Source organism: Medicago truncatula, chromosome 6, assembly GCF_003473485.1.
Source record: "Medicago truncatula cultivar Jemalong A17 chromosome 6, MtrunA17r5.0-ANR, whole genome shotgun sequence".
NCBI classification, from domain to species: Eukaryota; Viridiplantae; Streptophyta; class Magnoliopsida; order Fabales; family Fabaceae; genus Medicago; species Medicago truncatula.
In genome coordinates this window covers 2,912,721-2,928,562 of record NC_053047.1, presented here as the reverse complement: position 1 = coordinate 2,928,562, position 15,842 = coordinate 2,912,721, and the positions used below count along the sequence as shown (strand labels likewise).

Sequence of the window (15,842 nt, the reverse complement as noted above, 5' to 3'; positions counted from 1 at the left end):
TGTTGTATTGTTGTTGAACAAAATGGGTCTGATAGTGTGGTTGGCAAAATCTAGGGGTGCAGGTAGAAACTTCAAACTAATGTCGTGTCTCGCGTGCGTTTGGTTCCACGGTGATAACAATTGTTTTTGAATGAATTGATTTTCTAGAATTGATTTAGATGAAAATGAGTTTAGTGTAACATGATTTATGTTTTAATACCTTAATTGATTTTCTTATATTTGTGTATTGGAGCTGTTCTATTGCGTTTTTCTTAGTATCAGTTAGTATCAAATATAGCTTTTCACAACTCAGTTTAGCAGAATTGAAAATAAATCATATGTTGAATTTATTTTTCAACTGTCCAATTTTTTCAGTAGTTTGGACTTTGGAGCAAGACTCTAAAATGGCTTGGGTTTGTTTATTCAATTAACCAATGGATTGTGTATCCTTTGATCTATATAGGAGGTGGAAGTGTAGGTTAGTAGGTTATTTTGTATTGGTTGCTTGTGTTTTGGGGTCTTAGTGGTGGGTGTTTCAGTTTTTTCTCTGCATAGTTAGTAGCTGTTGGTACTTTCAGTAGGTCTGGTTCTACTCTGCGGGGTATTGGTTTTCTGGTTGTCGTCGGGGCGTGCTCAGCCTTAGTCAGCTGATGAGAGGTGTTGTGTTGCTGCAATTTTTATTTGGTTGTTTTTTCAAGGTGTGTGTTTTGCTGAGACCATTTAGTTTTGCTGCGTTTTTTCGGTCTCATTAGCGAGGCACGTTGGAGTAGGGTCAGTGTGTCGTTATCATCTCAAGCTTGGTTGAACATTTCCTGGTTTGGCTTGGTTCCGCTTTTAGCTTTTAGTAGCCTCCAATTGGGTTCAAACTCAATATCAGGACATCGCAATTATAGGCGGTGTTTGCCACTTCGTTTACAAACCAAAAAATAATATTGATCAACAAATAACCGTCATTCTTGACATGGGGGAATATGCTTGTTCAATTTACACTTTTATTTGTCAAGTGTTCAATTATACATTTATACCTCAAATAATGGTGAAAGAAAATGGGAAGAGAAAATTAACATGAACTTAGGTGATAAATGTGACCTATATCCCAATAAATAGAGAAACTGAGAAACCCCATAGACTTGTATTTCATGAAGTATATTAACATGAATTTAAGTTTTCATTGGTCTTTGCAAGCCTCTGAAATCTAAGTCACCTAAGTTAATTTCGATAAATAAAAATAGGTTAATGAGTTTTTTTTTTTTTAACATTCATAATGTTTTTTCTTTTGACAAATTTAACATTTATAATGTTGATATCGTTGCTTAGTCTCTAGAAAAAATAAGTCAAGGATCTTAAACCATTATGATGACTTAATTATAGTAATTCCTCTGTTTGATCTTTGATCTCTATAAAAAGGTCATATTTCATACTCTAACTAATAACTAACTATTTAGCTCATGAAAACAAATGAAATTTAAAAACCTCTAATATTGACCCAATAAGTAGTAATGTACTTACCACAAATAAAACAACAGATGAATTAAGATGTTGTGGTAGTTGTTAATCTATGTGTCCCCTAAAGTCTGTATGTGAAGGAAAAATAAAAGGAATTAAAATGTAAGATGTTCTTACTTAATTACCTCTTGATGAAACAAGTTAAGATGCATATGGACTACAGTCCAAGAAAGATGACAACTACTATTAAAATTGGTTATGCAATCATACTATTAGTAACAGATGTCATCTCTCCTACGATTGAAGTTCCTAAACATTTCTTCAATATATATAAACATTTTGATGCATATTATGTTCCTTTGTTCAAAGAAGTCAAGGCCATACTTATAAGGGAGATGGATCATCTAGTCTCGTGTTTACAATTGACTTGAGTCTAGATATATATTTTTTTTTTGGAAGAATTGACTCGAGTCTAGTAAAATTGGTTGGGCAGGGGCAGGTACTATATGGTGATGCATTTAAAGTTTTACAACTCGAGAGTTTACCTCAACTCGTTTTATCTAGGAAAATTCGACTCGTAAACTCGAATCGTGAACTTTTACAAGTTTACTTAAAATTGAAATTTTATACTATTTATTATATTATGGCTTAATTGATTTGTCGGTCCCTTAACTTATTTCTTTTATTCAATTTGGTCCCATAAATCTTAACTTTCTCAAACACCTCCCTTAACTTATTTCTTTTATTCAATTTAGTCCAATTTTGATAATTTTAATCCCCTAAAAACACAGATCGTTGGATTACGAAGGTCTATCAGATTTTATAGTGTATCACTAACACCTAATTTATTTACTTTCTTCTTCCATCATCTTCATCTACATTCATCCTTTATCATCTTCATAATTTTTTTTCTTCATCATCTTCATAAAACCCAAAAAAAAAAAAAAAATCTTCTCTCAGTTTCGAGTTTTCAACCGTCGGAATCAAAATTTCCAATTTTCCACCATCGGAACCTTAACGTTTCTTTTGTCAATGTGCTCCTTTGTTCTTGAGAAAATAAAACGTTTCACTTCAAAGTTGAAACGTGTGTTACTGTAAAGCCAGAAAGCAGAAATGTTTCATTTGGGCATGAAAATAATGGGCTAATTTTTTTTGTTTTTAAAAAAATAATTGAGAGTCTAAATTCGTAAACTCAGCCGATTTTACACGAGTTTATTGAGTGTTAACTCGATCAAACTCGTCAAACTTCCCGATTTTACCATAAATCGAATTTACCCCCGAGTTAACACGATTTTGGTACCTAAACACGTAAAATCAGTAAACTCGGCGAGTTAACACTTGATTTGTGGAACATTTGATGCATTTACCCAAACAACTTGAAATAAGCATATTAATGATTCTTTTATAAATTAACTAGTAATAGACCCGTGCTTCCGCACGAGTCGCATAACATTGCGGTAATCATATAAAAATAATTACATTATTAATATTGTCAAATGTTTAAGAAATTATCAACATTAATATAATGTTTCTATTGAATATTTTTTTCTTATATATAGAAAAATATGTTAAATATTTGAATCGCATATGTTGTGAATTTTATTTTATTATGTACGCGAAAACAAATTTTTATATACATATATAAGAAATATAATAAAATAAAATTTTTAAAACTCATGATTATTTTCAAAACATAAAAATTAATATATTGTTTCTAATAAATAAATTTTTATTTTACATGCAAAACACCGTTCAACGTTTACATCGCACCCGTTGCAGATTTTATACGTTTTATCTGCATAAAAAAACTTTATGAAAATATATGAGAATTTTTATATGATAAAATTGTGGAAACTCATTAATATTGTCAAAATATAAACATTAATATAGTGATTATATTGAATAACTTTTTATTTTATATGCAAAACACCGTTCAATGCTCGCACCGCACCCCGTTGTAGATTCATGTGCTTATATAAGCATAAATAAATTTTTATGTACATATATGAGAAAACAGATATGATAAAATTTTAAAAAGTCATGACTATTTTCAAAATATCAACATCAATGTAGTGTTTCTATTAATTTTTATTTTATTTTATATGTAAAACACCGTTCAATGTTTGCACCGCACTCGTTGCAGATTTTATACGTTTTATCTGGAGAAACATATTTTTATGTAAATATATGAGAAAGTTGATACGATAAAATTGTGAAAATTCATTAATATTGTCAAAATACAAACATTAATATATTGTTTCAATTGAATTACTTTTTATTTTATTTATGCAAAACATCGTTCAATGTTTACACCCGTTGTAGATTTTATCTACTTATATATGCATAAATAAATTTTTATGTACATATATGAGAAAATAGATATGATAAAATTTTGGAAACTTAACTATTTTCAGAATATCAACGTCCATGTAGTGTTTATATTAAATAACTTTTATTTTATATTTAAAACACCGTTAAGTATTTGCACCGCACTCGTTGAAGAATTAATATGCTTATATATGCAGATTTTTTTATGTAACGACATGTGATAGTTGATATGATAAAATTTAAAATACTCGTGACTATTTTTAAAATATCAACAACATTGTATATATTTTTTTTTTATCAAATCAACATCATTGTATTGTTTCTCCAAAACACCGTTGTATATTTACACCACACTCATTGTAGAATTTACGTGTTTATATCTCTAAAATCAAATAAAAAGATAGTCATCCATAGTTATCATCATAATATATTGGCTTTTAAGAATTTACACGGCAATGTTGTGTATATCCACTTGTTTATATTCTTTTGAACTCTATCCTTGCACTACTTGTGCATGTTAGGATATCCTCTTTGTTTAACATATTTCATTTTAACTTCTTAAAAAAAATATTCACGCATATTAAAAAACATTAATAATGACAGTTTAATTGACCCTTTATTAAATTTGTTAGAAAAATATTGACCTGTAAATATGTGGTAGTAAACGATCACCAATTTTCTTTATTGTTTTTGACCAATAAAAAAAAAATTATCACCAAAACTCAAAATGAATATAGGCCGATAAATATAAGACAAGTTATGAAAAAAAATTCAGTTGAGAAAGAAGAACCCATTATGTGTGCTCCACAAATTTTTTGACGTAGATTAGTTATAGATAAATTGCAGTGAAAGCTTCGTACAAATATTATGGTAAAAAAATATAGTGTATATGTTGTGTTAACCGTCACAAATTTTCTTTCTCTTGGTGACTATGTCCATATGATAATTGGTCAAATTAGTCAAAGTCATCAAATAATTGTACACCACAACATTGTTGGAATATGAAAATAATATTCTCTTTCTCTCTGGTGAACACACTGGCCACAAACCGTGCTTTTATCACATGTGAAGATAAGAAATATGAAAATTAAGAAGCAGCATCAAATATTCATATGATATAATAAGGGATAAGAGGGAGTGTCAAAAGACTTGAAACTTAATTCCAACAACCAAGCTTTTCATTTTCTTGCTGACTCTCAATATGTCATTTTCCGATTTGGTGGATGATATCAATGCCATGCTTGAAGGAGCAGAGCCACCTTCAACCGGTGACTGTTGCATCTACAAGGTCCCCTCTAAAATTCGCAAACTCAACGCAGACGCATACACCCCCACTGTCGTTTCCATTGGCCCCTTTCACCATGGTCATCCACAGCTCCAAAACATGGAACCTCAGAAACTCATTCACTTCAAAGCTTTTCTCCAACGAACTGAGGCATGTTTAAATGACTTAGTATGCTACGTAGATTCTATCTTATCTAATTTCAAACGTTGTTATTCCGAAACCCTACCATTTTCTCATGATGAACTTGTTAAGTTAATCTTAATCGATTCCGGTTTTATAATTGAACTTTTCTTGAGATACCACTATGGTGGGTTTGTCTTTGAACTTTGGTTCGATGATGGTATAACAACAAATTTAATGTTACTTGAAAATCAACTTCCCTTTTTCGTTATTGAAAAAATTTACAGTCTTTCATTCAGTTCTACAAATGCTAGTAATCCTAACACTATGATCCCTTGTTTTCTTGAACTCACTATTAATTTTTTCTTTTCTTTCAATAAATCAAACTTGTTTTTTGATGATGGTGATATTAGTATAAGGCACTTCACTGATCTGATTAGGATATTTCATTTGCAACATCCCTTTGAAAATCGGCCGGGTAGAATTGATATCAAGGATATCAACATCGGTGAATGGATGTTACATCTACCAAGTGCAACTGAGTTGTTAGAAGCTGGAGTTAAGTTTAAAGTGAACACTAAAAGCAAGTGTTTACTTGACTTGAGGTTTTCGGGAGAAGTTCTTGAAATTCCTTCGTTAATTGTTGAGGATCGGACCGAAGCTTTATTTCGGAATATGGTTGCTTTGGAGCAGTTTCATTACACTAACAAGTTATATATTACTGATTATGTTTCTGTTTTGGATTACCTTATAAACACTGGTAAGGATGTTGATATACTTGTTCACAAAGAAATACTGGAAAATTGGCTTGGAGACAGTGATTCTGTGGCTAACTTGTTTAATGGTCTTTGCATAAATGTTGTACATACCAATATCAGTTCTCAATTCTCTATTCTTTGCAAGGACTTAAATGCTTTTTGTAGGAATCCTTGGCATAAGTTGAAGGCTACTCTCAGGCGTGATTATGGCAAGACTCCTTGGCAAGCTGCTGCTTCCTTTGCTGGAATTGTACTACTTGTTCTCACTTTTATTCAATCAGTTTGTTCTGTCTTGCAAGTTGTACAAGCCTCCTAGTGATTTCTTTCATTGTTGAGTTCATAATTATTGCTATTAGTATTATCACCAATGTAAGTTGTTTGTTTCAATGGTTTCATTATTTTGGGTGTCGTGTATTAAGTTATTGATATTATGAAACCTTAACCTTCGTTGTTATCATTCTCTCTTTCTTAAGTTATTGAGCCTTTATGCTATGAAGTTAGTAGTCCGCTAGGTTTTGTAATTTTATACAGTAATACTTTTGAAGCATTGATAATTAAGTAGAGGAGTAAAAGGTTCAGCAAACCTAGGCTCATAAGCAAGACCATGCAACTCAAACCCATCATAACCAAAGTAGAATGCAAGTGCGTGTATTTTTAAAGCTTGAATATAGTTTAACTAGGTTGGTGGTGGTAGTTTTTTAGAGTTTTCAAGAAGGCGTCTCTTTATGGAATCTTTCGTCTCCTTTTGCCTTTGTGGGCCCCATGTGTTCGTGACTTTTGGAGAAGTGTGATTTGCTTTTGCTTGCCACTAGCTTGTATTGATTGCTCCAATGTGCTATTGTTTATGTCCGGGAGTCTTGCTCTGTGAAATGGGGTAACATTTGGGTGATATTGGTGAAATTGATCAACCACATTATTATAGATGGTTTTCTTCTTTTTCTTTTACAAGATTGTTTGTTTTGTTTTGTTGTACACTTGTGATATTGGGGTTAACCAATGTCACAAATGTCACTCACGTGCTACCGTTGCTTCTTGGACTTTTGCCTTGGCCACCATCATGCTCTTAGAATATTTTGCTCACTCATGTATAAACTGAACAAAATACGTCCCACGTGAGTTAACATACGCTGATTACGCGTCAACGTGACTTTACTCACGTAGGTTGTAGCCCAGCGTGAGTTAACTCACGTTGTGCCCGTGTCTAATAACAGAACAACAAAATTGACTTTTTTCCCTATTTTCATTTATTCATTTTCATCAATCATTTATTCAATAACTGAAAACTAATGAAATTCAAATAAAAACCAAAAATTGATGAAATTGTCATAAAAAAACGCACATGCGCAAGTGTAAATATATTACATCAAAATCCACCAAAATGTCATTAAAATAACTACAAATATATAAATGTCCTTAAAATGCTAGAATAAGACCGTACTCCTGTGGACTATGGCTCCTCATGGAGGATGCTATACTCCAACTGGATGCCCTGCAAATGTCGGTAAAGACAGGAGATGAAAACACATCAGGTTGCGTGATGGCGCTATATGATTATATTCATATATGTACATGATACCCTCAAAACAACCTCTTATTGTCTTCTCCTTGATTATTAATATTACTTGCTTGGTGCAAACATTTTATTTATTTATTATTATTTTTTTTTTTGAAAGATTGCTTGGTGCAAACATGTTACATATGTATATATAGATCGATTTTAGTCTTGGTCTTGCAGCCAAAAGTAACTTTAACCACATGCAGGAATTGCTGTGAAGTTGCCAGAATTTGGAAGTAGGAAAATAGAAGATTTGTTGATGCAAAGATTTCTATGTTGATTTTACTTTAACACCACTATTTCCCTTTCAAGAAACTTTCAAGCAGGTTACATTGATTAATTTATTATTATAATATTGAAAGTTCCACTTGTGGATCCATTTCGATGAACACAACGAAATGAGACAGCTTCTTATTGAATGGTCAATGGAAGATATTGGAAAGACTTGTTCCTCGTGGGATCAATATTTGATTTCGTTCAGCAGGAAAAAAAATATAAGCTGATAAATATAAGACAAGTTTACAAGACAATTTTTTCTACGAGGTGTCGGTTCGAATCGAACCGATATATTTTGATATCTTCTTAAACTTTAATATTAAAATTAATTCATCTTGTCTTGTAAGTGTAGCTCAGTTGATAGTTATAGGGACAATTTGTGCAGGGGTTTTGATTTCGAACCTCAGATTCCCCACTTATCCACACATAAAGCGTGTGAAACTAGCCACTAAGCTATTTGACAAAAAAATAAAAATTAACTCATCTTTATAATACTCCTTTATGACAAATTCTATGGTACACTCCAAATTTTGAGTGTATCGGTACACCAAATCATCAAATTCATATTGAAACGAGTTGTTTTTTCAAAGAAAAAGAATTGTTTTCCATCATTAACAATTACAATAATTAGATCTTAGTTACCGAAAGTGTCTACGAAATAAAATTTACATTTTTTGAATTTTTGTTACATATAACAAAGGATATTTATTATTTTTTATGAGAAAATGTTAAAAATTTAATATGATTCTTATAAACAATGAAATGATGTTTATTCTTATAAAATGATGTCTTATAAAATATAAATATTGATAAAAAAAAACTCTTTATTTCATAAAATAATCGTTAAATTGTAAATATTTGAAGCAGGAGTACCGGTACACCTCAATTTATGAGGTGTACTGTAGAAGTTCCCCTCATTTATATATAAGCTAAGAGATACGTTAAAAGTTTGATTTTGTATTTAATTTCAATAGTCGGAGTTCAAATCTCTTATTGCTTAAGAGACAATTGTATATTGTCCATTGCCACAATTAATTCATCTTTATAAAATTTCAAGAATGTTTTTGTGAAATCATATTTTTTTTTTACAATTTCTAAATCATATATTTTACCCAAAAAAATTATTTGTTAAACTTTGGCGGGAATTTGACATATTGACTTCTCACATATAAAAATTCAAAACATACTTTATTGATTTGATTTGATTTTTTAAAACAACAACCATGAAATATATGTAACAACGAGTATATGAGACTTCAAACCCTTAACATAAAAACAAAAGTTAAAAGATTAATTGTGTAAAGTAACAATTCTTTTTTAAGATTTGCTCAGAAAAAAAAAAAAAAATTTCTTTTTTAAGATAAACCCTTGATAACTCCCCAAAGTTCCCTTAGAAAAACAAAGCTCCCCAAAGTTGAAACATTAAGTGATAATTCTAATATACTATGCTCTATTTCAATATAACCATCACGTGGTTATTATGTCAAATGCAAATTAGAAACTTCACCGGATAAAAAAGTGGATGATGGACTAAATATATAAGTGAAGAAATGCATATACTTAGAGTCTATTTGAAAGAATTTTTAGTTTTTGAAATATACAAGTTCTCTTCTCACAATAGTTATCCTTTTATATCTTTTAGTACCCAAAACTAAAAAATTCAAAACAGTTTCAAAAACTGTAATTTTAAAAAATAGTTTAGCAATTTTTTTTTTAATTTTCAAATTTTTAAAAATTAAAAAAATGTTTTTGAGAAGTGTTTCAAACAGGCTCTAATCTCTTATGATAATTTGAATGAAGATTTAATTCACCTATGTGGCTGCTCAACATCCAATTTGACGATCCATGGCATTTAGGCTTCATACACAATATAAGTAGTAATGTACTTACCACAAAGAAAACAACAGATGAATTAACCTGCAGTGGTAGTTGCTAATCTATGTCTCCGTCTCCCCTAAAGTCTGCATGTAAAGAAAACATAGAAGGAGGTAAAATGTTAACTTAAGGTTCTTAATTAATCACCTTTTAATGAAACAAATTAAGATGCATATGGACTTCAGTCGAAGAAAGATGACAACTCCTGTTAAAATTGGTTGCAACCATGCCATTAGAAACAGAAGGTGTCATCTCTCCTGCGACTGAAGTCCGTGTACATATCTTCTACACTTGAACCATTTCTTGCATATATGTATATTTATGTTCCTTTGCTCAAAGAAGTCAAGGCCATACTTATCTGGGAGATGGACCATCTAGTCTCTTTTGTTTACAATTTGACTTGAGTCTAAGTAGGTAATTACGTTGGGTAGGTACTATTTGGTGATGCATATACCCAAACACCATGACAAAAGCTTATCAATGATTAGTTTATAAATTAATTAGAGTTTCAAGTTAATATTATTTTATAATTAAATTTATTAATAAAAGAACAATAATACTCAAAATCCATTACAACAAGATTTTTCATACATTTTGAAGACAATCACTACTAGGAAAAGCATAATTAGCGAGGGAAATTAGTGATGGAAAAAATAAAATTCCTCACAAATTCCTTGGTCGCAAAATTTAGTGACGGAATTAGAGAGGGATTTCATGTTTTCCCTCACTAAATATCCCTCACTAATTTTTGTTTTTTTAGTAGTGAATATTGTAATTCTTCTTTTTATTTTTTTATTTATTAAAGCGAAATTTCTATGATTTTGGTGGTTGAAAGCTAAAAACAAACATTTAACTTTTGATTTTCATCACTAGTGGATAAATTTTTGGCGGTGCTTGAACTTTGTTACCTAGCTATTGCTTGTTTTGGGTTATAGGTCACGTTTTGTTGTTCTTTTCGTGCTTGTGCCTAATTTGTAACATAACTTGATATTCTTTTGAACCCTATCCTTACACTACTTATGCAATTGGTTCTGTTTTTGGTGCTGCACTCTTCGATTTTTTTTTTAAAAATGTATATCACCTTATGATACTCTCATTCAAGAGATATAAAAATAATAATATCTACATCTCACCCAACAATCTAAAAACAACTCCAAATTAAGATAAAGGATAACAGTTAAATTTTACCCATATAATAATCATAAGCAATTACTCACAACACACTTCTTATATATAATTTTTATTATTATGTCAACTTTAGGTGAGTTCTATTAAATAATGTGCATCTTGCTCCTTAACTTTTTTTATAGGAATCATATCCTCTTTACTGATAACATGAATCTTACAAAATAATATAATAAAAATAATGTTAAAAGAATGTGTAGTATAACACCAGTCACCAAGTTATATTCATGTTATCTTAATATATGAATACAAGCATATTCTTTAGGATTTCCGAATGATTATATGATTTGATTATCATATTGTTATTGGAAAAAAAAATTATTATTAATTTAGAATATTATAATGTGGTCTGATCACAAACAGCCAAGTGATAAGTGGCTGAGATCCTCATCATCTTCTCAATCTCCCTTTGCCCCCTCTAAAATCTCTTTATCGAGTTTTTTTAGACTAATAGGAATATATAAAAGAAAGGAAATAAGAACAAAAAGAGAAGGGGAACATAGACCAAAACCTTCTCAAGCTAAAAAGTTAAGCAAAAAGTTATGCGCAAAACGTTACGCCCAACAAAGAGAAGAAATGAAAAGATAAAAACAAGAAAACAAAAAGGAAAATAAAAAGAGCAAGAAATAAAACAAACGCAAAGCAAGTTCACGAGTCAATCCGGTAACCTACCCTTAGAGCGGGTGTTATGAACATGAAAAACCTTCTTCAAATTCTTTTTGGTGGTTTTAGACACCACTTCGGTGAAAGGCTCTTCAGTAGCACTAGAGCAGTTCTTCAAATAATTGATAGCAGCCTTTATCTCTTCTTCATCAGTATAAACGCGAGGCTTCGTATTTGCAACATCATTTCCTTTGCAAGCATACTTCCTCAAAATCTCCATCATGGGTGACAATCGGATTTAAATTATCATCAGCAACAACATTCAATTTTTCCAATGTATCATTCCATGAACCAACCAAACGCATATCAAGATAATCCTCCCTCTGTGGTTCACAATTAGCTGAATTAGAAGAACCAGATCCAAAGACATCATGAATGGCCTTTTTAGAGCGCTCTTCGGTAGAAACACTCAAATTCTCATTACTTTGAGCACCCATGTCTTCTTGATGCATGGTATCAATACACACAACCTCTCGATCAATAATGGTTTTCAAATCGTTAGCAGATTCCAAATGAGGGTTATTATCGACTCATGTTTCAGTGACATTATTTGTCACACAATCAGTATAGTTGATTCCTTACCCAAATCATCCTTCTGAAAGAAAGTTGCAAAAGACCAAAATGTTTTCTCTAAAATAAAATATCACTTTTAGAACGTTTTATCTATTTGTTATGCATTTAAAAAAAAAATAGAAAATAGAAATAATATAAAAATTGTTTTGAGTAACATTTCTTGAAAATATGGGATTGAACCTATGTATTGTTTCTTTATATCTCACTCCTTTTCTTTCTCTTCATATGTCTCTCATAGTACACCGTCCAATCACATATATAAGCAAAACTTCATGTTTTACGTTCATTCAATAATGATATATGTAGTCTTTATTCTAAACAACATACTTTATTTATTAAACGAATTTAAAATATGAATTTTTGCTTATATTTATGACCGGAGGGTATATGATAGAAAAGGTAATCTACCACCTCGTACACAATTCATATCAAATTCTCTCTGTCTCTGGTGAATATAAGCCTATAATTGATAATTGGTCAAAGTCATCAAATAATTGTACACCATATGTGAACACCTTGTGGCCGCAAACCGTGCCCTTTTTACATGTCATAATGTGAAAAATAGACCCAAAAAAAAAACACACATAAAAACATGTTTGAAATCTTTTAAAAAAAATGTATTGTATTCCTGATTTGCACCAGTGCCGGTTCTACATATGAAAATAAGTTTCAAGTCATTCTCATCTTAATTGCAAAATTTGAAGGAGTGAAGTGATAAGATGGTTAGATGTTCGATCCCCATCCTAATAATTTTTTTTTGTTGTTGTGTAATTAGGTATCCTCCGCGTAAAAATGCAAAGTTTTAAGATCCTCAAAACCTTGGAGAATCAAAATGACCCATCCTCTGTATAAAAACTAACAATGTTAATATTTGTCGTTTAAAAGAAGAAATAAAGAATTTTAAGATGTACTATAGTGAAATATATATTTCATGTCACACAATCAAAATTTACCAGTTTGGTTTAAATGTATTTAGATGGTGTCATCAGAACCATTTCTTCTGTTGCTTCTACCAATAATGCTGTTCCTTTGTTTTCAATGGACAAATGAAAAAAGAAGCATTAGAGAAGTAGAGATGCTTAGCAATATATTTCTGTATTTTTTTTTTGTATGAAAAAAAACCTAGTTAAAATAATCAGAATAGCACTGCTGGAGAAGTTTAAAAGGACATGCAAATAATTTTCTAATTATCAAAAGGACATGAACATAAAAAATTGTACCAAAATAATTTCAAAATAAAAATTAGGTAAACCGATCACAACTCAACTTCTTCAATCCAGTTCGACAAAACTATAGTACAAACAAAAAACTGAACTTACAAACTAACCCGTTCTATAACCTGTTGATTGAAAGTTTCTAACATAAAGAGAGAGAAAAAACATCAAAATTGAGTTGTCAGCTAGAGGTTGAAGGGAATCATGTCGCAGGAGGATGGCACCACTATATGATAATATTCATATCATAAATATTCATATATGTACCATAGGCCGGTCCCATCACTCCTGCGACAGGATTCCCTGAAACCAAACCTCGTATTGCCTTCTCCAGATTATTACTTCCTTCATGCAAACATATTAGATATCTATATATAGGTCGATTTTAGTCTTGGTCTTTTAATTTATTTATTTAATTTGTCCTTGCCATAAGCAACTTTAACCACATGCAGGAATTGCTGTGAAGTTGCCAGAATTTGGAAGTTGGAAAGTAGAAAGGTTGATGAAGCAAAGATTTCAAAGTTGATGTTATAATTTAACTCCACCATTTCCCTTTCAAGAAACTTACAAGCAACTTACATTGATTTATTTAATATTATAATGAAATTTAAAGATATTTTTGAGGTTCTAGAAAATTCCACTTGTTCCCTTTCGATGAACACAATGAAAAAGAGAGCTTCTTATTTAATGGTCAATGGAAAATATTGGAAAGAGTTGTTCCTCGTGGGATCAATTTGAATTCATTCAGCATGAAAAGGAATATATAAGACAAGTTATAATATACACCCTCCGTCACTAATAAAAGCAAAAAACTATATTTTAAGTTCAGTCATTTAATGATGTATGTCGTTTATAATAAAGACCATGTGCTTCATTAAATAAATGAACCTAAAATGTAATTTTTTGCTTATATTAATGACCGGAGGGTGTACTTTTCTCTAGAGGGTCCCCTAGCTAGAATCAAAAGATTTTAATATATCATCGTAGTTTTTATATTAATTAATCTGATTTATATGCAACGATATCTAGAGGTGACCACTAGAACCAATAGATTTTAACATCACCTTTAACAAGGATAATAATTAATGTCGTGCAGTCTCAAACCCTCAACAACGGTCACATACATATAGCTGATTATAGTGAGAAAGAATATTGTGCGCCATTATATTATCCTTTGTTGGTAACATATTTCGAAGGAGTCTTCAGGCCAAAATCGACACCTTCAAGGGAACCTATTTATACCAAATTAATATGTAGTAGCATCATAAACTATGAAGCTCAGATACTCCAAAACAGAGACGTACTCGTATTAGATACGTATCAGATACTGATACTCCACAGATAGTCACGGATACGCACACACAAAGTATCAGAATTAATTATTTAAATTTTTAAAAAATATTTTAACGGATACTTATACGATACTCCGCAGATACACAATGATACTTATAAGATAGTTCACAAATACGTATCCTAGAAAAAGATGAAGAGTAAAAAGTCAGATAATGTTATAAACATTCAGTAGAGATGTATATGATTCAATTTTAGATATGCATCACTAAAATTGTTTCTCGATGAACCACTTAAAATTATATTTTTTGTGGAAGAAGGTAACGAGAGAGAGCTGATTCAGTTAATCAATATTAGATAATATATGTGTTGAGTTCTTTTAATCAATGTTTATTTTCTTCAAGTATTTTACATACATATAAGGTTTAGTATAATGTTTTTGTTAACGTATCTTAGCCGTATCGTATCCTAAATTTTGAAAAATTCATGTATCCGTGTACCCGTATCGTATCGTACTCGTACCCTTATTCGTACCCAGGATTCATAGATCAGAACTCATAGTCTCCTGGCTGGTGAGCATCATATACACCCCTGACTGAATAACCACTAATAGGATCAATCCGTCACTGCCACTGATATGTAGAATTAAGTTGCAAAGAAATATCGTGAAGTAAAATCCTACAATACTCCCCTAACAATTCCTCCTTCAATGCCCATAACCGACGGCGCCATGCCATGCTGCCCCGCCTTCCTCCCAACCTAAAGCGCACATATATGCCATCGAAATTGACTTATTAACAACCAAGTAAAAAAGGCGCCTATACTGCACACACCAGGGAGAGTCTCCCAACCACGGATCCGTCCAAAAAAAAGTATCCACTCCTTTACCAACCCTTTTCACAACATTCTCCTCAAATCACCCTCCACCATCAATGCCTCAACCATCACAGATTTTCACAATCTCCCTCCACCACGAAGAACCACATCAACCCCCATTCTCCAACCGCTCTTCCCCCTCACCATAACGAGCTACTAACATCCTATAGCACGGAAACCGTTTTTCAACCTTTTCGAAACCAATCATATAATACTGGAAAACATTCAACAAGATTTCCAAAAATAATTATTAAACCAAAAAACATTCACAAAGCAATCTGAAATAAAACTGAAACCGAAGTAGTTCAACACAATTAGCATAATGGATAGTTTAAGTAAAATGGAGGGTGAGAGCATAAATGTAAGGATATATGGTAAAAAAATAATAATTAATGTCGTGCTTTTTTGGTTGTGACTTG

General features: G+C 31.3%; 1 protein-coding gene across 1 annotated transcript; it reads left to right on the top strand.

Annotated features, from left to right (window-relative positions):
• Nucleotides 1–4,725: 4,725 nt before the first annotated feature.
• On the top strand, nucleotides 4,726–6,362 carry LOC11412289 (UPF0481 protein At3g47200). The gene has a single exon (XM_003618429.4). It carries the CDS (start codon nucleotides 4,955–4,957, stop codon nucleotides 6,230–6,232), a length of 1,278 nt encoding a protein of 425 aa, XP_003618477.1. The 5' UTR covers nucleotides 4,726–4,954; the 3' UTR covers nucleotides 6,233–6,362.
• The last annotated feature ends 9,480 nt before the right edge of the window (nucleotides 6,363–15,842 follow it).

What these genes read in the sequence shown, in the direction of transcription:
- LOC11412289 (XM_003618429.4), top strand. Translation starts at nt 4,955, where the DNA reads ATGTCATTTTCCGATTTGGTGGATGATATCAATGCCATGCTTGAAGGA.